The sequence below is a fragment of the Manacus candei genome, unplaced genomic scaffold (genome assembly GCF_025592945.1).
Source record: "Manacus candei isolate 608988 ecotype Guabito, Panama unplaced genomic scaffold, ASM2559294v1 h1tg000077l, whole genome shotgun sequence".
Lineage (NCBI taxonomy): Eukaryota > Metazoa > Chordata > Aves > Passeriformes > Pipridae > Manacus > Manacus candei.
This window is the reverse complement of record NW_026138125.1, coordinates 8,122,642-8,145,860: the sequence shown is the minus strand read 5'-3', so window position 1 is coordinate 8,145,860 and position 23,219 is coordinate 8,122,642. Positions and strand designations below refer to the sequence as shown.

Here is a 23,219-nt window from a genome sequence, read left to right as displayed (position 1 = left end):
CTTATAATATATTTACAATATAATATTCAGTTATTTAGTTTATGAATTCATTTTTTATTTATAGTTTATTATTATATATTATTAATATTTAGTTTCTTATTATTCGGTTTATTCATCTCTATAATTACCAGTAATTTAGAAACTACTAATCCTTTAACAGCCCAAGATAATGTCAGTGTGCACAGTTCTGCCATGCAACTTCCAGTGGACAACTGTATTATTTTTTACATATTTAAACAGCATTTCTGTACTAAAAATGCCAAACTCAGGACTGTACGGGGGCATAATCTGTAAACTGGACCTGTTCTTGGGTCTCAGTGGAAAAATATCGTTGCCCAAGCTGCTCAAGGATGGCTCTGTGTGTCCCTTGTCACAGGTCACACTCACCTGGTCTCCATGCCAGCCCTAAGACAAGGGGAAAAAATTCCCTACCTGTGGCTTTGCTCACTAAAGAAACAGCTTCTCCTGGAACGAGAGGAACCACCCACCTGCAGGAACTCGTTGAGCTCCACCTGCCCGTTCTTGTTGAGGTCCACCTCGTTGAGGATCTCGTGCAGGGTGTTCTCGGCGATCTGCACGCTGATGCTCTGCACAAGGCAAGCACAGCACTGTTCAGCACTGCACTGCTCAGCACAGCACTGCTCAGCACAGCACAGCACTGCTCAGCACAGCACAGCACTGCTCAGCACAGCACTGCTCAGCCCAGCTCAGCACACCACTGCTCAGCACAGCACAGCACAGCACTGCTCAGCACAGCACTGCTCAGCACAGCACAGCACAGCACTGCTCAGCACAGCACTGCTCAGCTCAGCACAGCACAGCACTGCTCAGCACAGCACAGCACTGCTCAGCACAGCACAGCACTGCTCAGCTCAGCACAGCACAGCACTGCTCAGCACAGCACAGCACTGCTCAGCACAGCACAGCACAGCACTGCTCAGCACAGCACTGCTCAGCACACCACTGCTCAGCACAGCACAGCACAGCACAGCACTGCTCAGCACAGCACAGCACTGCTCAGCACAGCACAGCACAGCACAGCACTGCTCAGCACAGCACTGCTCAGCACAGCACTGCTCAGCACAGCACTGCTCAGCACAGCACAGCACTGCTCAGCACAGCACAGCACTACTCAGCACAGCACTGCTCAGCACAGCTCAGCACTGCTCAGCACAGCACAGCACTGCTCAGCACTGCACTGCTCAGTACTGCACTGTTCAGCACAGCACTGCTCAGCACTGCTCAGCACAGCACAGCACAGCTCAGCACAGCACAGCACTGCTCAGCACAGCACAGCACTGCTCAGCACAGCTCAGCACAGCACAGCACTGCTCAGCACTGCTCAGCACAGCTCAGCACAGCTCAGCACTGCTCAGCACAGCACAGCACTGCTCAGCACAGCTCAGCACAGCACAGCACTGCTCAGCACTGCTCAGCACAGCACTGCTCAGCACAGCACTGCTCAGCACAGCACAGCACTGCTCAGCACCAGCACAGCACCAGCACAGCACCCCGAGAGCCACAGGGGCTGCTCCCAAAGGAGACCGAGGGATCCTCACCTCCAGCACACGCTGCACGTCCAGGATGGTGATAAAGCCCTTCTTGTCCTTGTCAAACATGTGGAACCGCTTCTTGTACCTGCGGGAGAAGGGTTATCCGTGGGGGACTGCACCAGGAGAGGGACAGGGGCTCATTAACTCTGCTGCTTCACTCACCTCTCAATATCTGAAGGCACTAGGCTGATTTCAGAGCTGTCTGTTAATTGGTCTGTTTTTACTTTGTAGCCCATTTCATAATAGAGAAATTTTCTTGCAGTCTCAAGCTCTTCCTACAACAAAAACAGAAAACCTGTGTATCTGAGGAATAGCAAGTTCTTACACAAGTATTTTTCATGTAGTATTTCTTATTTATTTCTTATATTTTATTATTAGATTCTTCCATTTAACCAGGAGTTATCTAAGCTGCCAAAATTAAGCAGATGGCAGCTGAAAAGTATTTTAAAAGTTAAACTTGGGCACTTTTTAGTCTTGGAAAGAGGTATCAACTCCAGTAAGACTTCTAATTTCTGTGTAAATGCTTTCAGGACCATCCCACACCTTCAGTCACAGATGGGGAGCATGCCCATCACAGGAGAACACGGCCCTTTTGGGTCAGCCCTACAACACACCATTTCACTTCCAGCTGATACCTCAGTGTGATGTTTCACCCAACTGTCCAAAACCAGCAAGAAAGTCAGGAGGCTCAACACCAGGCAGGTTCTTTATGGTTTAAACTAGTTTTCCTGATGGTAGTAAAATGACTTTATTACCTGAAAGTTCAGTGCAAGGTCTTCCCTGGACAGGTTTTAATGAGTGATAAACCCCTGACATACATAAAGCACCACAGAATTGAGTTCTCTCTACAGCAAAGGGTCTTTTTTGAGAACAAAGCCCAGTGGACACCCAGGTGATGCAGAGATGCCTCAGTGGCATTCCTGAGCTCCCACGAGCCATGGAAAGCTTTGGAATTCCTACAGGTGAGTGCAGGACTTGCCCACTTTTCTTCCTGCAGGTGAGGGTGGGAATGGTGCCCAACTCCCCACCAAAGGTGCTGGCACTGGGGCTGTCCATGCAACCCTAACCATGTGCTCATTCCAAATTCCCTGCCTTGACAGCTTCCCATTTGCTAAGCTAGTTTTAGGGAAGAAGTGGTGTAGCTTTGTTCAACCTGGAAAAGGATTCTATGAGCAAATGTCACAGGGTGAGGGTGAGGCACCTCTAACACAGCTGAACTCCTCTGGCTGTGATACACAGCACCAAGCAGCACCCTCACACCTGGGACAGGATGGGATCCCTTTCCTCAGGCATTCCTGCAGGCAGGCTCTAGGATCACAGCAGGTCCTCTGGCTCAAATGAGCCCCTTCAGAATGTTAATCCAACTTCTCACTGGTTAAAAGGTTCCATGAACACTCCAAGGGAAACTCTGGAGTGGAAGTGCCAGCTGAGCATTCACAGGCTCTGTTTGCTTCCCAGTGAAAGAGGTCCCAGGGCCCTGTCCCTCCTTTCCTGTTGTTGCTCCACCACACTCAGGACAATATTACAAGTGCGGCCTCCACTATTCTGGGCACTTCTTTGTTTACAACAACAGCAACAAGTGCTGTTTGGTAGCTTCCTGATGTGGTAGCTCTGAAGGGGCAGGATTCCTGTCAGTGGGATAGCCAAGTCTGTCCTCAACACCACAGACATCACTCCTCAAAAGACAGAGTGGACAAAAAGCAGTGACACAGACTACAAGATCCTCCTTTGCTGAGGCAGATCAGCTGAAAAGTGTCAGTAAACAAAATAACTGATAGGAATAGGACAGTAATGCCAAGTCTGCTTTCATTTTTAAAGCTGGGGAACAACAGGATACAGATCTTCCCTTTCCCCTCCACCCCCGGCCAATCCCAACTCATTTCACAGCTATTTGATAAACTCCTTATAACGAAATGCACCAAGTGACTCATTCTCTCAGGAATAAAACATCGCTTGTAGTTTTCTATTCAACCGACTTGGATCGTTAACATGGAAACTCCTTAAGCAAAACAAAGCAGCTCCAGCTGAAAAAGGCCCTTTGTACCTTCTTCTTCTGCTCGCTCCAGTTGAGTTCTTTGCCCATGATGTCCACGATCCTGGGCAGGGCCTCCTCAGCCGCCTGCACGTTGAGGAAGGCGAGGCGGGTGCGGCGGGAGATGATGTCCACGGCGGTGCGGGCGTACTCCTTCACTCCATACACCACCTGCAGCAGGTCAGACGGGCATGGCAATTGCATCCCAGAGCACACTGCTGGGCTGGCCACGCCACAGGAGCTGTGGCAAACCAGCACCCACCCAGCCAAGAGAAGGGCTTGGAAAGTTCCCTTTTCCTTGGGACGTTTTATAAAACTCACCCGGGATAAATTTTTTTATATACGAAATTAAAAAATGACATTATATAAGCAGTTAATTATTTATATTAGTATGTGTATATATAAACACATAAAAATAAAGCGAGCTACAGGCAAGAGGAAAAACAGGATCAGAAAAAAATCTAGACCTTCCCAAAGGAAAGGGCTCAAGGAGATGTTTCACAGAGCCACGACCTGCTCTAGAACATGCTCATGCCAAGAACAGACCCAAAGAACATGAGGCAGTTTTCCCACATACCTCAGCTTCGATGTAGGGGAATTCAGACACGAGACGTTTCCCAACAATTGGCCACCTCTTCCCTGTGACTTGGGCTATTTTGGCCACCTCAAAAGCCTTGTCCCCGTAGGTGGAAGCCAAGTGCTGAGCCACCTGTGGAGAGGAAAACAAACCCAGTATACTCTGAAAGCATGAAATATGCAGTGTTCCTTGTCCACTCCCTCATCAGCAATAACAAACAGGCTACAGAGGGTGTTAGATTGTGACTGTGTGGGAGGAAAGTCTGTTGTGGGTGGGCTGGACCAGCACTGCCCCCCCTGTCTGTATCACTGGGTCTGAGGACAGCCCAGCTCTTCTGCCATGCTGAGATCACGGCTGATGTACAGCTTTGGGGGCTCCAAGGGAGACAGACCCCAACATTTTAGAGCAGGAAACAGTCAAGACTGGAAGGAAAGAAAAAGGAAAGATGAAGAACAACTACCAGAATTTATTTCATCTTTGCCCCAGCCGACAATAAGCTCTGATCAGGCTCACCAGACCTTTGCCCACATTATGCTGGTGTTTGATTTAGGGAAAAACCAAACCCCTGCAACACCAAAACATCCAAGCATCACCAGAACCACAACTCACCTCGCTTTCAAGCCCGTAGTCTTGGACCAGCCTAATGTAGAGTGTGGGGCTCCAGTCCTGACCCCCCTCCAGCTTCAGCCCCATGGTTTTACTGGATCCTGCCTTCAGGTTGTGCTCCTGAATGGCTGCATCGATGGTGTCCCGTGCCATGGCACGGTAGGTCGTCCACTTCCCCCCTGTGGGAACACACGTCCACCTCTTTATTTGGGAAGAGCAAGAAGAATATGAAGTTGCTACACACTATATACATATATATAATTATATATGACAGGATTCTCATCAGGCTTGCCCCACAGAGCAGTGTCTAGCTCCAGGACCCGAGGGACGATGAGCAGAGCCCCCTGGAAGCCCAGCCCAGCCCCACGAGGGGCCCCGGCAGGACCTGCGATGGTGACGAGGCCGCTGTCGCTGATGGTCACCACGTGGTTGCGCGAGATCGACTGCGTGTCCTTGGAGTTGGGGTCTGTCACCAGGGGCCGGATCCCGCTCCACGCTGCCAGCACGTCTCCTCTTCTCACTGTCCAGGGATCAGGCACAGTCAGAGCTGAGGGGGATTTAGCTCCCACTCCTCCCGGGCTCTGGGGCACTGCCAAGGGCTGCACCCCACCGTGCCCAGCAACCTGCAAAGCTGGGGGACACTCTCCAAAGTCAGGGAATAAGCTGGGCTACAGAATTACAGAATCACTGAGGTTGGAAAAGACCTCCCAGACCATGGAGTTCAACCTGTGACTGATCCCCACCTTGTCACCCTGAGCCTCCTTTTCTCCAGGCTAAACCCAGCACTGCTCCAATCAGGATTGGCAATAATTGCCAGCCCAAAGCAAAGTCAGACAGACAGGTCTGTTTGTCACACTGGTGAGAAACCCAACAGAACAGAGATATCCTGGGAATGGATAACCCGGAGAGATTCAACTGTCAAACTCACCCACCAGCCCATGAAAGCCCCAAGCCCCAAGCCCAAACCCTACCAACACATCACCCCAGCACCGTGACTCTCCCTGTTTGCCTGTGCTGGCAGGATAGTCCTTACACTACATTTTAAAAGCCAAAATAAAGTTTGTGCCATGAGTGTAACATTTCTTTTTAGGACTCCCAAGCTTTTTCTCTAGCTTGTAGGTTATTTTTCCAAGTTCTCCTCTTGACAAGTCATCTTTACCCACAGCCTTCACCCTAAGTGCAGTTACCGATCTGCTTCACACCGAAGTCTTTGGAACATGTTTTTATTACAACTTTCAAATAAACAATAATTGAAAAATCACTAAAAGGGTGTAAAAAACATCCCCCAAAGAACATGGAATAGATTTCCAAAATCAATGGTGCTCTGCCAGTGTGTTTAACCTGCCAAAATGAAGTGTTAATCACAGGACTAGGATCCCATATTACGTTTATAAACTAATGGAACTAGAGGAAGCAGCACGCGTGATGCTGTAATTAAGCAGCTGGAAGGTGTCCAAGCCTGTGGAAGTTGATAACCCTGGCACTGGCTCTGGCAGCACAGGCAGGGCTGTGGAGGGTTGATATGGGCAGAGCAGTTGTTATTTCAGTACCAGCCATCTATAAACATGGTAACTGCAGGGGTGAGAAACACCGAGTGCCCAGGTGGGCTGGAGTCAGAGGGACTGAACACTGGGATGCACTGCTGGGAAATACCTGTGAAACCATGGAATGACTTGGGCTGGGAGGGGACTTAAAGCTCATGTCAGTCCACCCCCTGCCATGGGCAGGGACATCTTCCACTAGCCCAGGTTGCTCCAAGCCCCATCCAACCTGGCCCTGGGCACTTCCAGGGATCCAGGGGCAGCCACAGCTTCTCTACCCAACCTGTGCCAGGGCCTCCCCACCCTGCCAGGGAAGGATTCTTTCCTAATATCTAATCTGATCTCTGTCTTATTCTAATTCCCAACTCCCTGCCTGGCCTCCCGCACTTCCAACAGCAACTGCTGCTCCAGACACTCAACAGGACCTTCCCTGGAGACTCTTTCATAACCTCACACAACATGGAGACATCAATTCTCCACTGCAGGAAACAAGGAATCCAGCATTTCCCATCTCCAGACAGTAAGTTTTCCTAAATCTAAGGATGTTCCAATGTTCCTGACTGAGTGATTTCCATTTTAATGCAGCTGCTGCAGCAGAAATACAGTGGTACAAATGCTGTAATTTAGATAAACCAAAGCCTCACTCCAAAGGAAAGACTGCCCAGGGCAGTCACCACCCCTGGGAGTGGTCAAAAAATGTGTGGATGAGGCACTTGAGGACATGGTTTAGTGGTGAACATGGTGGTGGTGCTGGGTTGATGGCTGGACTTGATGATCTTTGCCAACCTTAACTATTCCATGATTCTGTGATTCTAAGGAAAGAAGCCCCTGTCCTTCAAACCAGCCCTGAGCCACAGCAGGCCAGCACCTTACAGCAAAGGTGCTGAAGGGAACAACTTCAGCTACTGAAGGGAACAACTGCCACCAAGGAATTTTTATACATTCTCCTTCTGGCCCATTTTACTTTCCCACCAAAACTGCCACTGTAAGATATTTACCAACCACGCAAAGTAAATTCTAAGAATAAAATGCCTAGAAAAATGAAAATAGAAACAAGGGCATGGGAAAACTCCAAACCCCTTTTTCTTCCAGGTGAATTATTTGCTGTACTTCCCCAGGCTGGGATGGCCAGACCCCTGAGCACCTTCCCAGGGGAAGGAGCCCTCCCAGGGTTACCTTCCACGTCGGCGCCCAGGTAGTTGCGCACTTCGCTCAGGATGAAGTTGATGTCCTCCTCCGTGGGGATGGGGTGGGAGGTGACATCAGTGGGACTGTCCGTGGTCCCTGCGATCGTCATCTTCTCCCAGGGCAGGAAGAAAATCACCCTGCCATCACTGGTGGCTGGGTCCAGCAGCCCCATGTTGTCAGGGCTGAAAGAAAGGAGGGACGTGGGTCAACACAGGGCAGGAGCACCTGGGGTTCTGCACACCTGGTGCTCCAGGGAAATACTGGAACAGAACCTTTGTTCTTAGGCCAAATGATTTAATAAATAAATAATAGAGTTCACCTCTGGCCAAGGCCTGCCTTTAAACAGCAGTCCCAGGAGTTCTGGGAAACAAGGCCCTCGGAAGCGAGGCTCAGAAATTCCCCCAGTTTGGTTTCCTAAGCCAGTGAGCAGATCACAACCTTAAGGTGGAGCAATCAGGCCTTGGGCATCTCCCATCTCCATTCACTCTGGAAAACCTTGTGTGTTGGAACTTCAGATATGAACAGTTGGAAATTTTAAACCTGCAATGACTTGAAACTCTTTATTAAATCTGAACAACTGCTTTTAATCCCCAAAACAGGCAATCCTCTGTATTATGCCACAAGGGAGAGGGAAGGCTGAAACACAACAAGTGTTCACAGACTGAGCTGGGTTGGGAGGGACCTTAAAACTCATCTCATTCCACCCCCTGCCATGGGCAGGGACACCTTCCACCAGCCCAGGTTGCTCCAAGCCCCGTCCAACCTGGCCTTGGACACTTCCAGGGATCCAGGGGCAGCCACAGCTTCTCTGGGCAACCTGTGCCAGGGCCTCCCCACCCTCACAGCCAGGAATTTCTCCCTAATCCCTAATCTATTCAAATGGAAGAAAGAAGAAGAGAATCCTGGTTCTGTTTTGATGTGTCTAAGTACAGAACAAGAAATAATAAAGATCTTATTAACCCGAGCTGTCAATTTTTTGCACCCTGAACAGAGGGCAAAATTAAAGACATACAAAATCCCCTCCAACCTCCCCAATACATGTGGAGTGGGAGGGGCAGGGGGTGGCAACTGAGAGAAAAAGGAGAGAAAAGAGGAGAAATGAGGACATTTAAGGAGTCCTTCCAGTGACACTAAGCCTGAGTCTGTCACCACCTGCCACTTCAACAGGAAGGAACACCCACAGACTCCTGAGGGATTCGAGTGCTCCCAGTTCTGTGGCCCTGAGCGGGGAACTGTGCTTTGAGGAAAAAAGGCAAAAGAGACACCAATGATGCTGCTACTCAGAGATTTTTTCATTAGTTCTGCCAGTGCAGAACGGAATCGTTCAGTACAAGGAAGAAAATCTGTAGTTCTTTGGACAGGAAATTTTAATTTATGTATCAGTGGTTTCTGGTATAATGTAAAATAAAATTCACAGGTACAAACCCAGCCACCTCCTCATGGCTTATTAAAAAGCTCTGCTTGTATTTCAGAAAATAAGAGGCTTTTATAAACACTTAAAAGTAAACAGCTTTTATAGAGAAAAACATTAAACTGCCTCTTTCTTTGTTCATTTTTATTTTAAGGGTAGCTGCTGACTTTCATTTCAGGTGCTGCAAGTCCTTATAAAAACACATGTAGTCTCCAGGGGTCTCCAGGCTGTGCACCCACTCCTGGGAGTAGAGGGGGATATAGGGAGCACGTGGAAGGAGGACAGGAGGTGGAGATTTAGGTGGCAATTAGGAACTTTAGAGGGGAATCATTCAATGGGCTCAAACAATTCCTAATGAAAGCGAAGAGGTGCTTGGGTGAGAACTACCTATTCCAGCTGAATCAATGAATATTCCATTTTGAGGAAGCCTAAACTGATTACTGAAGGGAAGTTTGCAATATATGGCAAGGCTGGAAGAGAAGCTGAGAATTTCATACCTAGCATGTATATTAGAACCTTTTTTAGCTGATATTTAAAGACAGCTTAGGCCTACAGAGGGAGAGGTACAATCTAATAGGGGAAGTCAACACAGTTTGGGAAAGGTAAATCACCTCAGACAAATGATTACTTTTTAAAATGAAAAAGCTGTTGATTTAGAGACAGAGGAAATCAGAGATTTAATATACAGTATCAGAATTCAGAAACTTTACAGACATTTTCTTAAAAGTATGTGGGGTTTTTTATGTGATTTCATAAAAACTGTTAAAAATAAGGAAGAGAAACAAGCAGAGACTTCAAACTACGTTTTCCCACAGCACCTCTGGACTGAACTGTTTTTAGATGGCACAGCAAGTGCTGAGAGGATGCAAGCCTTCCATGTGCCAGTTATTTACTAAATGTGCCAATTATTTACTAAATTACTGATACCAGCTTTCCTGGGCAGCTCTCTCTTCCTGCCCCTTGCCCGGCTTGTTCCAGCTTATTTAAATAACTGAAGAGCCACCCAAACAAATGCAAAATAAGGTGGTTTGCATCAAAAAGCAGCATCTTAACACCCAAATACCGGCCTCTGGGAAGCCTGTGGAGTCACCCTGCTACACACCAGGGATACCTGTGAAACAACACAGCTTTCTAAGGCAGGAATTCCTATGATTCCAAAATGGATGGGAGAAGGAGGTATGAGCCATGTCAGCCACGCTGAGATTCCTCTTCAAAGGCTGCTAAAATGGGCAAGCTCAGTATGGTAAACTGTAATATGAAGCATTAAAGCAAGGCATTGACACACAGAAATGTCGAGGGAAATGGTCTGGGAGATACATGGAAGGTCTTGGCTCCATGTTGATCTCCAGCTGAAGAAGCATTTGACCAAAGCACCACAAATGCACTTAAAGAACAAAAAGTGACTTTCCACAGAGCAGAACTGAGGTACAACAGACAAGTTTACCTGGAATCTGGAATGCAGAGCAGAGAGGAAAACTCGAGAAAGACTGAAAATGTCTGAAATTGGTCAGAAGGGAGAGGAAAAAGCCTTGTATTCACAGACACATTCCAGGCTGGAAGCCTAATTAATGAGGGGAGGAATTCTGGGACTATTAACGAAGAACATCAATGAGCAAAAAACCCACGGGAAGTGAATGCATTAGGTTAACATTAGTTTAACAAAATCTTAACTACGTTTATAACTGACAACCTCTAAATCTTAACCAAAAAAAATAATTTTTGTGACTATGGGCCAAAATTCTGTAAAACATTCACCACAGGGCACATGGACAGGGTGAAATGCCATCCTTCCTGTGCTGAGGAGTGTCCCCTGGCACCAGGAGAAGACCTGATACAACCCAGATTAAATCCCACGAGTATTTTCTGTTCAGCAGACAGTTCCCTGCTTTCAGCTCTCACACTCCAAGGAAATTCAGTGCAGTTTTATCTAATCAGCTGTGCTGTGGAGGCAGCATGTGGGAAGATACTATTTTCCAAGGAGAGTAATGCCCACATGCTGACATACACCGGGGAACACGGAGAACAAGAATTCTCCACATTTCCAATTAAAATTATTGGGTTATTACAGAATAAATAAATGCATATCAAGCCATCTCCTACTTTGAATTTACAAAGTGAGTCCAAGTTTTAAAGCTTTCCATGTTTTTCTGTAGGGCCATAAAGCCACGTCCTCCTCCTAGCATATGAGGAAACTGGGATTACAGCCCATTTCTTCACATTTTTAGTACTTTAAAGCAGCTATCAGGTCATTTTTCCATTTCTCATGGGGAAAGATACAAAAAAACCCAGAACAGAATGCAGGGGTGATTTTACACCAGGCCAAAAATGCCTCAATTTTAGTCTGTGGTCATGTGCTGTTAGGACAGCTCCAGCAGAACACCCTGTTGTGCCCTGGAAGGCTGAATTCCCATTCCAAGGAGCACGATGGTGCTGTGGAAGGCATTACTGCAAGGGCTCTGTATCAACAGAACTGGGCTAAGTCCATAAAGCAGAATTTCCATTAGGATGCTAATGACTTCAGGAACCAAAGGTAATATTTGAGTTCCAACTGACAGGGCTGACTCGGGAGAAGGGGATTTGGCTTTGCACAGCAAACAGGGAGGGAAGCAGGAGACTGCAGGGAGCAGAGTGCCACGGGAACCTCTCCTGGAACGGGGGTGGCCAAGGGGGGCACATCCTGACCACCAAAACCCCCACAAGTTGGGGGGAGCTTGTGGCCACAGCAGTGCCAGAATTTAACTGTGTTACTCTGAACTAATTCTTTTGGGTGACACTAATATTACTTATTATTACTTATCATACTGCCCATTATATTATTTATTCTGTACTTCTGCACTCCTGGTGCAGGTGGCAGAGCCATTGCACAGGGAGTTTCATATTTAAAGGCAGGGGGTGGAACGAGATGATCTCTAAGGTCCCTTCCAACCCAGAGTATCCTGTGATTCCATGATTTAACAGGACAAGAGATCCTGTATGAACATGCAACCTCGCTGGCAGGTTTTCCTAAGGAGGTGACCAGGCAGGCAGCACACTCAGCTCAAAGGCATTATTGAAATAGGTGCTCTCACAAGTCTGGTGATGCTCTGCCTAAAGGCCTTCTGCTTCAGCAGGAGTCCTGCCTTGGGGAGCTTTAACTAAGAACTAAAAGACTTCAGTGTTTTCTGAATAGATGAAATTGTTCTTCTTGTCGGCACAGTGCCAGAATCCTCTTTAAAAAACACAAATAAAAACCAAAATCCAACTGTGCATTCAGAAGTGCTGTGAAACCCACCAACGCGTCCCCGCGAGCTCATTTATTCCCCAGCAGAGACTGTTACAAATGGTGTCACAAATGGAGCAGGCCCCGAGCCCCGGTACCTGTAATAACCAGGCATCACGATGTGCACTCCTGCACTGGGCTGACAGATGTTGGGCACTTCCTCATCATCCATTTTGCGCACGGAGTCTGTGAAAGGTCCCGTAGCATTGATAACACACTTGGCTCTGACATCAAATTCCTTCCCTGTGAAAGAAAACAGTATCAATCACAGACACCATTTGTTTCCTGCTCGCTGACGCTCTCTGTTATTAATCTCTCTATGAACTCACCCTACTGTAAAGTGTATCCTGCATGTCTGAACACAACAGCTGGGGTGGGCTCTAAAAATTAACTAAGTGTTCACCTAACACCAGATTTTGAAGGAGAATGTTTTAGAATGGAATTCCAGCTTATCTGTGAGGGCAGACAAGGTGGAAGTTGCTCAGCTGAAATCTGCCTCTCAAGAAAAAAGATTTCAGTCTCACCCCACAGACTCAGTAAATGGGATTATTACAGTACAGCACGGAGCCTTTGACAATGTCATCTTCCCTTGACAGAAGGGTTTGGACGTAAAGCTCAGTCTGCCCTGCCAAAACACTGGGATTTGAGTGAGAAACGTGACAGAAGCTAAAGCTGAGTGACACTAATGGCACGGCCCGGGAAGATGGCTCCTCTGTGGTTGGTGGATGTTCAGAGACAGCGGCGGCCCCGCCGCTCCCTGCGGTTATCCCGCGGCTCCTCTCCCGAGGGGCTCTGCCCGTGCACTCACCGGTCAGGACGTCCCTGCAGCGCACGCCGCACACGCGGAGCTTCCCGCTGGCCGGGTCCGTGCTCTTGAGCAGGCCGCGCACCTCGGCGTAGTTGGCGGTGGCAGCGCCGTAGCGCGCGGCCGTGAGGGCGATGGCCAGGTTCATGCGCGCGTCGTTGTGCTGTCCTGCGGGGAGGCACGAAGGACACCCGTCACCCACGGCGGGCGGGCGCGTGTCACGGCCCATCCGTCACGGCCGGGCCTGTCACATCCCATCGCCCTGACGGCCGCTCGCCCCACGGGGGTGTTTGCAGACGCGGCCCCTCGCCGGACGCTGCGTGGGCAGCACCGTGTCCGGCCGTGCGCCCCGAGGGCCTCCGCGCGGCCCACACCACACACCCCGCTCAAACGGAGCGCTCCTGCCCCTTCCCCTCCATTTAGGAGCAGACAAACCACTCTTTCCTCTCCCTTTTCCCTTGTAATCCTGCTGTAACTCTGCACTTGTATCCAAGAATCCTTTTGACAATCCAGCTGCCATTAACCAACAATTCTGATTACCAAGTGAACACACAACACCCGACACCCAAAAACATCCTTTCACAGACTGTGTCAAATTTAGCTGGTTTTTTCTTGTACATTCCTTTTAACTTCCCAACATACAACATAAAAGCACTCAAAAGAGAGAAATAAGTGGACAAGAATTAATGAAGGATTCTTAACATATATCATTAAAGATTTATTACTGAAATTCCCTCGTTAAAGAAAACCAAGAGAGAGGCGGAGGGACCATGAGGGGAAGATGATTAATTACTCTGAAATACTGGTTTCACCTGAGACTTTTCCTATTTATTATTGCACTGAAGTTGGAGGCCTGGATGCTGGCTGGAAAGAATTACTATACATTGAAGGGGCCAGGCTCTGTGTGTCCTGAATAATTAATTTCCAAGCAGGCTAAACTTCCCGAGGTATGGTTCACTTCCCCACCTGTTCAGACCACTCCTATCACAGATGATACTGATAAAGTGATAAATTTGTAATAGATACTGTAGTTGATTTATGTTGCCAGCATCCCCAATGTTTAGTATAAATGGTTTATGTAAAGTTTGGTCCTTCGGATTCTGCCTGCACCATCTCCAACCCCTGTGCAAATCATCTGTTCCCAGCTAAAAGGGCAAAGTTATAAAGATGGGATCAATGGCCTCGCAGGCGCCGCCTCCCCTCCCCAAAGCCCTCATTCCAACCCAGCCCAGGCCCTGCAGCACAATCTGTCTTCAGCTACGAGAAAAAAAGTTACACTGAGTGTACAGAAACAGCAGCATGATAAAGCACCGATGAAGAAACAAACAGTAACTCCAATTCCACTCAGCAAACAATGCCCGGAATCAGCTGCAAAAAAGAACAGCAAAACAACTGAGCAAGATGTCAGGAAAAGTTGGGGATGCTCCATCACACAAGATGCACGAGGGGGAACAACCATCGGTCAGAGGTGGCAGGCAAAGCATTCTATAAAGGCACCAGCATTGCTGCTGCTGTGGTGGCAGGGAGGAATAAATGACCTCATGAGGTTCACCCAGTTTAAGGCTGGGTTGAGAGAAGGAATACCTCGTGTGGAGAGGGAGTGATGGGTGGAAAAGGGCCAAAGGACAGCGACAAGCTGTAGTACAGCAGCTGCTTCCACAGAACAGCACATATTCCAAAGGAATCCAGTGTTCAAGGAACATGGACATGGTACTCAGTGCTCTGGTCTAGCTGACAAGGTGGTGATCAAAGGTTGGACTCGATCTCAGAGGTCTTTTCCAACCTAAATGATTCAGTGATTCTGTAATCCAAGAAATGCTCCTCTAGCCCGAAGTCGAGGGTTTTCAGGGGCACAGCGTCCTGGAGACATCCCCCTTCATGGTGGTGCTGGATTTGGGGCCTGCCTGGCCCACAGGCACCACAAGGTTTGGCTGTGCAGGACCATGCAGCAGGAACAGCACCCCCAGACACAGCTCACCTGCAAACCCAGCCCTGACAGACCAGGGGCACAGGGGGTTCATTCCCTTGCTGCAGCAAGATCCTGGCCCAGGAGGGTTTCCTAAGTGACCTTCTGATCCTCCCCCTGTTCCTGCCACCAGCGCCCAAGGTGGCACCAACACAGACCAGAGTCCTCTGGCTACCCTGGGGTGGGGATTCATCCCACAGCAGCACAATTCAGCGTCAGCCAATATTAGCTTTGGTCTACAGCAACTCTGACTGTTTAAATTTGGCAAGTTTGCCTCTGCCCAGATTTGTCACTTATTTGCCCAGAGCAAAAGCAATCCCGAGGAGCCAATCAGCAGAATAAATAATGTGTGAATGGGTAATTTCTATAAAGCCAAACTTCTAAGTAACCATTGTTTAGCAAGCCCCAAATCCAAAGGCTGCTCCTAAAGTCAGAGTGAGCTCAGGACATGCTCAGTGCACATGCTCAGTGCACCTCAGGATTTGTACCACTGTGTCCAAAACAACATTCTCCTGCTTCCTCTGAACCTCTCATCCATTTTCCCCTCATCATTATTCTGATATGAGAGCCCCTGTGTTATTACTCACTCCTCAGCTCAGTCCAAAAGGAACTGAGTGCCCATGGAATTTATTTGCAGGAAGAGGACTGGGAAATAACCACTTCCTGATGAACTACACTGGTAGAAAAACCCACTGGCTTCAGATTGATATGACCTACAGCATGGAGCCCTCAAGTATTGCATAGCATAAGTAACAGAGAGCTGGAGAGATCTGGATTTGAAGGGAATGAAGAGTGGCTTCCCAGCTTGGGAATTTATCATCTGTAGAGAACAACAGTGAACAGTTTGGGAGAGATAGGATCATAAGACAATGGCTTTATACTCAGGAACAGCTGGGGTTTGCCTTTTTGTTTGCTTAAGGCCCTCCAATTCACATGTGTGTGTTTTCCCCCAGATAATTACATTAAAATCCTGCACTCGATCAGAGAATCAGAGAATTAGAATATGCTGAGTTGGAAGGGACCCACAAGGACCATCCAGTACAACCCCTGGCCCTGCACAGACACCCCAGCAATCCCACCCTGTCCCTCAGAGCACTGTCCAAACCCTCCTGGAGCTCTGGTAGCCTTGGTGATGTGCCCACTGCCCTGGGGAGCCTGGTCAGTGCCAACCACCCTCTGGGGGAAGAACCTTTTCCTGAGATCCAACCCTGGATTACCCACCCCAGCCAGCTCTGCATCCCTGTGCCTCACAGCAGCACTGCAGCTCCAAAGCCAAACAAAACAATGACCCTCCCGGCTACCAGAGGTGACCCCTCAGTGACACTTTGGGGTTTTCCAAATGTTTAAGCCAAAAAGTTATTTTATAACAACAGAATGGCTAAGACAAGTTAATCTGGCATCCTTCATAGATGGGGACACTCCTGGAGATCTCCTAACTGCAGGCAACCCAGTGAAATGGTAATTGTGACATTCACCAGGAACAGATGTTCACCAGCACCCTGCCCTGGAGAGGTCACTGGTGTTCACCAACAGCCTGCCCTGGAGAGGTCACTGGTGTTCACCAACAGCCTGCCCTGGAGAGGTCACTGCTGCTCCAGTCCTGCTGCTCCAGGGAAGGCAGTCACACCCCAGCATCTTTGGGAGAAGCCTCTAAGAGCCAACTGATGGAATATGCCGAGTTCTCTATGCAACTCCTCCTGTGGCACCACTTGAGAATAAGAGGATTTTTAAATCCTTCGAGTTATTTCTAGCAAGGAAAACTGAAAGAATCATCCATCCCCTAATCCACTGTTGTCAACTGCCGTAATACAGTGACAATAGAGAGATACTTTAACTTCTAAGGGCAGTCAGCCCAGCTCTTCCCAAAACACTGGCCAAAGTTCTTTCACTAAATTAACACTGAATCCTCTCAAAACCCCCTCACTCTTAGAAGCCACACTGCTGAGGGCATTTAGTGTGCAAAGACATTTTGAGTAAGTGTCTCCTACATCACGCTAAGCCCAACAGTGATGCCATTTGGTTTATAATTTCTTCTTTTTGTGTAATTTAGGAAAATTCTATTTTCACTCCTTAGTAGCAAATGCTGTATTTCTTTCTTCAGCCCCAAACAGACAATGTTTCCGTTGGCACTCACAGGATCCTCCCCCAGAGTGCACACAGTGTACGTTCGGTGTTATTTTTGTCAGCACTGAGTCCCAGTCAGGGAGTGGTAACAAAGCCCACAGACTGGAGAGGTTTGTTTGGGACTGGGTCAGGAGCATTGTGTGAAAACCAGAGCCTTAATGAGGCACTCTGGCAGTTCTAGTATGTTCTGTCTTGTGTCACTCTCTGACAACTATTACTGTTAAACCAACTCACAGAACCTCAGAATGGTTTGGGTTGGAAGGAACCTTGAAGTTCATTTTGGCTCCTCCTGCAGCAGCAGAGCTGTAACAGCTGGGCTTGCAGACTTCTGGCTTTAAGGAACAGGTTGGTCCCTGCAGCAGACACAAAACTCTCCTCACCTTTCCCCAGGTTACAGCCTTCCCTGACCAGGCACAGCTAGTCAGTGCTGGAGCTCGGGTTTAAGGGGAGGCAGCCACACAAGGAGATCTGTGACAGTCCCAATGAACCTTCTCCAGGGGGCAAATTTCCCCTCAGAACCACCTAGCAGGCTCCTTGAAAAGGAAAAACACGTTAAAAGAAATATATGAATAAGACAAGTAGGCCTACAGTGTGGTCACAACTCCAGATCCCTTTGCAGTGTAGCCACACAAATAAGGGGGGTTTAGGTTTTTATGTTTCTTCTAAAAAGCTGAGGGAACAATGACAAGATAAACACCTGCAAATTAACTTGTTGCCTGTATGTTATTCTTTTATTGATACCAGTGAGCTCCACTTATTTAACTGGAATACCGAACTGAACTCACAGGCAGTCCATTGGTTTGGACCATTCCCAAAATCCAATCACCCAGATTCAAGATGGGGATATTACTGTGTAACCACAACACCACCATTCGTGGTCCCTCAAAGCACTGACATTCTAGAAGCTATTTAAAAACAGGTGATATTCTTACCCCAGCCCGGCACTGGTAACTGCAGGCACACAGTAAAGCAACGCAGGAAACCAAACCACTTCATGTTCAAAGTTTCCTCACAGTGTAGACAAATCTTACCCAAACCTCTCCAAAGTCAAGGCTGATGAGTGATTACACAATTATGCATGTACATTAGCTATATACAATTACACATAACTAAGTTAACAGGACTAACATAAGTATAATTTTACGTCAGTGCTTAATTGCATGGCCAGTTTTATCACAAACATTAAGCAGGAACCCAGCAGCTGTTGGGTATATGGAAAGGCCTGCATCCCAGTTTGGGCAGATGAATCAGCTGGAGTGACTCAAAATTGTTCCAGACTTCTTTCAGAGAGACCTTGGCAAGTTCTCCTCCCCAGACACAATCAGAGTGAGTTCAGGGGAAACATCCACTTTGACTCATGAGTCACAAGTCACTACAATGCCCTCAGACCTGAACTATTTCTTTTTCTCTGGATCACACAAAACTGAAATGGAATTTGCTGAAACCTCCCAGACTTTCAAGGATATGCAGCACTCACATCTTTGTTCCTGGCCTTCTCCAGAGGGACAAGTTGTGACTCAGACCCACCAGCCCCATCCCACTCACAGCACAGTGACAGCACACTGGGCTGGCCCTACAGCCCCTAAGAACCCGAGCACTGCTGGGCCCTGGGTCACCTGTGCTGCTGCAGGGAGGCCCCAGCGGCTGGGAAGGACAATATGCACCTAACTATGCACAGGAAATAACCACACACACATTTTAGCTCTCCCAGAACTGCCCTAAGATCTGAGCACTTCCAGTCCTCACTGTGTAGGAGCTTTCATGGGAAGGGAAGCCTCGAGCCTGGCCTTCTGACAGGTGAATTGATTCCAACAGGTTCAAACTCAGATTTGAAACATCCAGTTTTAATAATCCAGCAGCATCCAGTCATCCGAAATAATTTCTGGCTTCCTCCACTTAGCACCATCTTAGACCATGAGAACTAAGCTTCCCTATTCTTGGAATCCCAGAACAGTTTGGGTTGGAAGGGACCTTAAAGCCTGTCTTGTCCCACCCCCTGCCATGGGCAGGGACACCTTCCACTAGCCCAGGTTGCTCCAACCTGGCCTTGGACATTTCCAGGGATGGGGCAGCCACAGTTTTTCTGGACAACCTGTACCAGGGCCTCCCCACCCTCACAGGGAAGAATTTCTCCCCAATGTTCAATCTAAATCTGCCCTCTGTCAGTTTAAAGCCATTCCCCCTTTTCTAGTATGAATAGTTGCAAATTACATACAGAGTTATAAACAAAGGAACAGCACGAGCAAGAGGCAGGGAGTCCATAAAAGCCTTTTTTTAAGGAAGAAATCCCAATACCCTGTGAATGTCTGTCTGATCGAGTCTGCTGCCAACTTACAGCACAGAAGCTGAAACTCGTATAGAAACCAAGATCCCAAACCACAAAAATAAGCCACAATATCCACACATCCAGTGACAGACAAAATCTGGAATTCCGTGCCCGTGCCTTATAATTACGCTGTTTCCCACTTCCTTTGTATCAGCCTTCAGCTTGTCACTGCAGTGCGAGTGCCGTGTCAGCGGCAGGAACAGCAGCGCTTGAAATGAACCCAAACACTGTCACTGTCAGTTTATGGAAGAGGCACTGGGATGTCCCCGGGAGGGCCCGTCACGGCCGGGGACACGGCCCAGCACAGCCCCGTGGCACCCACGGCTGCCAGGGGGAAACTCCATCGGGGCACACTTGGGTACTCTTTGGTCCAGAGCAAGGGATGGATTCACCAGCCCAGTGTGCTGTGTTTGGCTGCCCACTGCTGTGTGACCCAGCAGAGCCCTCTCAGGGAACAGGACGTGGCAGGGGGGACACAGTGCCCTGCCAGAGCTGGAGAGAGGCAGCACTGCTCCCACGGATCACAGAATCACACCATCAGAAAGGCTGGAAGAGACCTTCAAAGTCATCTCCAACCATCAACCCAGCACCACCATAATCACCCCTAAACCATGTCCCCAAGTGCCACATCCAGGCTCCTCTTAAACACTTCCCTGAGCAACTTATTTCAATGCCTGGCCACTTTTGCAGTGAAAAAACTTGGAGGGCTTGTCCAATCTTACTGACTAGACTTACTGATTCTGGGAAGATGAGCAATGTGTACCTTCCCAACCCTTCCCAGGGCTGCCCATATGCTGACAGACACAGGGAGCAGGGGAAGGAGCAGGGGAAGGAGCAGGGAGCTGTGCAGGTGTCCCATCACCCCTTCCCTCCTCAGGCACAGCAGGGAGCAGGGCACCTGCTACCTACCGACCCAGCCCTGAGCTCCTGTAAAACACCCCCCCCCCCCAGCAGAGCACAGCTCCTTCCCTTCCCCTAAAGCCACGACACCCCAGGGACCACTCAGATGTTTGTGCCACGATGTGCCAATAACAGCGTTTTGCTCAGGAATAATCTTAAATCTTTTTGGTAACATGATCTGAAGAATTATTCCCCGTTCACTTCTTAAGGGACACAAACCCCGTCCTTTGCTTATACGAGCATTAAAAAAAAAAGAAGAGAGAAGCCTGGAATTCACTGGAATATTCATCATTTCCAACCTTAAACCCACAGCGTACAAACAGACGAATCCAGCAAGTCAGAAAGCAAAGCCAATTTAATCTGTGGCTCCCCTGAGGTAAATGTAGTTCACAGTCCTGCCCCCACCCCAACCTCAGCCATAATCCCTGCTTCCTGGAGGTACGAAAGCACTGGAGTGAGGAAAATTCTGCAGCAGGATATAATGATCCAAAATGACAGGGACAATAATGACAATGAATTTCATGTCTTCCAGTCATGAGCTGGGGATGCTTGACTGGGCTGACTTACACAATTAAATTGTTACAGGTACAGCAGGATGCAGTTACCATCCGCCAGCTTTTGGGAAGGAGCCTCCAGCGCAGGGAAGGGAGCGCTGCGGATGCACGGCCCTTCTGTCGGGAGCAAAGGGCTCATCCTGCAGGGACGTGGCTAAGCCTGCACCTCTGACAGAGGCAAAACTGGGTTAAAGATGCAGCTGGTTCAGGCCATTGATTTTATCCCTTCTGAGAAGGATAAAACAGCTCTGACGGGCAAAGCACGGTGGGACTCGGCAGCAGCACCAGCGAACGGAGGCCCACGGGTTGTGCCAGGGATAACTGGGGTTATCCTGGATCCCCACTGCTGCTCGTGCCAGTACAGCAAGGAAAATACTCAGGCTGCTGTGGGTTTTCACTGTACCTGCAACCCAGCAGAGGCAGCCAGAATTCCCCTCTGAATTCCTCACACCCTGCCCGTTTCCTCCAGGGTTTCACAGACAGCTCTATTTTATGGAACACAGGACAAAATGTATTGGAAAACAAGAGGTTATGGAACATACACAGAGTATTTCCCTGGTTATACCCACGGTTAGTGTGCCTGCAAGGCTTCTCCCACCCATCTAGCCTCAGGTTTGAAATACCAAGAAATGTGAGGAGCCGTGTATTTAAAATCACCTATGGAAAGTATTTCTAGTGACAAACTGTCAGAGTTTTTATACCCAGGGAAGGAAAAACAGCCACAGAGTTGTCTGTAATACCCCTATTACAGCTCAACATCTCCAAATATCCATTTGTCAAACATGAATTATAAAGCTATAGCATTTCATAATTCAGGACACACTCAAATCCTAGGAAAAATAGCTACAAGAGCCTAAATAAAAAAAAGCATTTATTCCATTTTTGACAGCTTAATGAATGCCCTACTCTTTTGCATTGATTTTTGTGTGTGTCTGTGTGTGCCTGGGAAGGATTTCTCAGGGGGTTTGCTGTAAACAGGGAAAGCGAAATCCTCTGCCAAGGCTTTTTATACCTTTAAATAACCTCCATATTAAAATATTTCAGGAGAGAATGTATACAAAACTACTGAGAATGCAAAAAAATAAAAGCCAACTACTTACATCCCAGTAAATATACTGGAAATCTGTAGAACAAGACATTAAACAACCCAATCCCCTGATGTGGCAGAGGATCCAAGAAGTAGCATATGTTAATTCCTGCTTTCAGGAAATAGCTGGAAATTCAGAGAGCGGGTTCAGCAAAGTTCTAACATCTTAAATTCGTGACTGATTCTGGAATACAAATTTTCCTTACGCACCTAAAGGCTCATCTTGCAAGAAAAAACATGTTAAAAATGTCTGCAAGCACCTAGAAATAGAAAAATAATGTATCTTAAAGGAAACCGTGCCACTTGGAATTGCTGAACACCTTACGCTGACACATGCTGGCCAGTTGGACCCCTGCTGTAATGGCTCTCCTAGTTTTTACCATAATGAACTCTAGATGATTCAAATGGAGATGAATTCTTCCCTTGAAAGGCCTTTGGAACAATCCTGCCCTGATCCTGAGCCAGCCCAGCCTCTCCACTGTGCCTCTTCCCCAGTTGTCCCCGAGCCCCCTAAGTGGATCTGACAGATTCCTGCTCACATAGCAGCCGCCTTCTCCCCCCAAAATGTTGCCTCTTTGCTATTCAGGAGTATCCTCATACCAACAAATGCTAAATGCAGTCTGACATGTCCCCCTAAGAAACAAACTTGTAAGTTGTGGCTTCAAAGCAAACCTTGAATAAATAGGACACGTTGTGTACACCCCGGCTAACATCCAACATATGCTTTGGCTTCCCGATGCTCAGGCAGAGCAGGAATAGCCTCTGGACAAGGCTGTGATTTGCTCTTGCTGGTACTTCCAACATTTATAATGTACCATTTTTTTTTGCCTGTATAAACAATTTAGAAGATGTAATGAAGACGACCCCGGCGCCGTTTGGGAACAACATCCTCATGAATTATGGATGGCTGGACGTGCCACCGGCCCCACCACCAATTACAGCCCCACACAAAGAGCATTCCCGGGCTTCCCCCTGCAAAGGCACAGGGCCACCACTGAGGCACAGCTGGGTAGGGGCCTGAGCACAGAAAACACTGCCTCACATACCCAGGATTTTTAATTCTCCCCTTTGGTGCTGGGCATCAACATCTGTGATCGTTAACAGCCCAGTTATTAACAACCACAGGGACAAGGGATGACGGACAGGAATAAAGGAAAGCGGGAAAACAGGAGAAAACTACCTTTAACTGCAGTTACAGAAACAGTCAAGACCAATTTATTGATTAATTATGTAGGGAAGAGACAAGGGATGGACAGAGAAGACAAAGATATCACTGACTTTAAGACTTGT

General features: G+C 48.1%; 1 protein-coding gene across 6 annotated transcripts in view; it reads right to left on the bottom strand.

Moving 5' to 3' along the window:
- GPD2 (glycerol-3-phosphate dehydrogenase 2) overlaps positions 1-23,219 on the bottom strand; it is a 49,857-nt gene that overhangs the window by 5,256 nt on the left and 21,382 nt on the right. For 2 of the 6 annotated variants that reach the window (XM_051810159.1, XM_051810160.1), the window contains exons 7-16: positions 12,976-13,140; positions 12,266-12,410; positions 7,486-7,679; positions 5,154-5,288; positions 4,772-4,947; positions 4,163-4,294; positions 3,598-3,756; positions 1,716-1,828; positions 1,560-1,638; positions 489-587 (exon numbers count right to left, since the gene is read on the bottom strand). In XM_051810159.1, the coding sequence (XP_051666119.1) occupies positions 489-587; positions 1,560-1,638; positions 1,716-1,828; positions 3,598-3,756; positions 4,163-4,294; positions 4,772-4,947; positions 5,154-5,288; positions 7,486-7,679; positions 12,266-12,410; positions 12,976-13,140 (1,397 nt within the window). Of the gene's footprint in view, positions 1-488; positions 588-768; positions 864-982; positions 1,129-1,225; positions 1,299-1,489; positions 1,639-1,715; positions 1,829-3,597; positions 3,757-4,162; positions 4,295-4,771; positions 4,948-5,153; positions 5,289-7,485; positions 7,680-12,265; positions 12,411-12,975; positions 13,141-23,219 lie in introns of those variants that run through there. The other 4 variants (XM_051810165.1, XM_051810163.1, XM_051810161.1 and 1 more) reach the window with 4 other exon arrangements.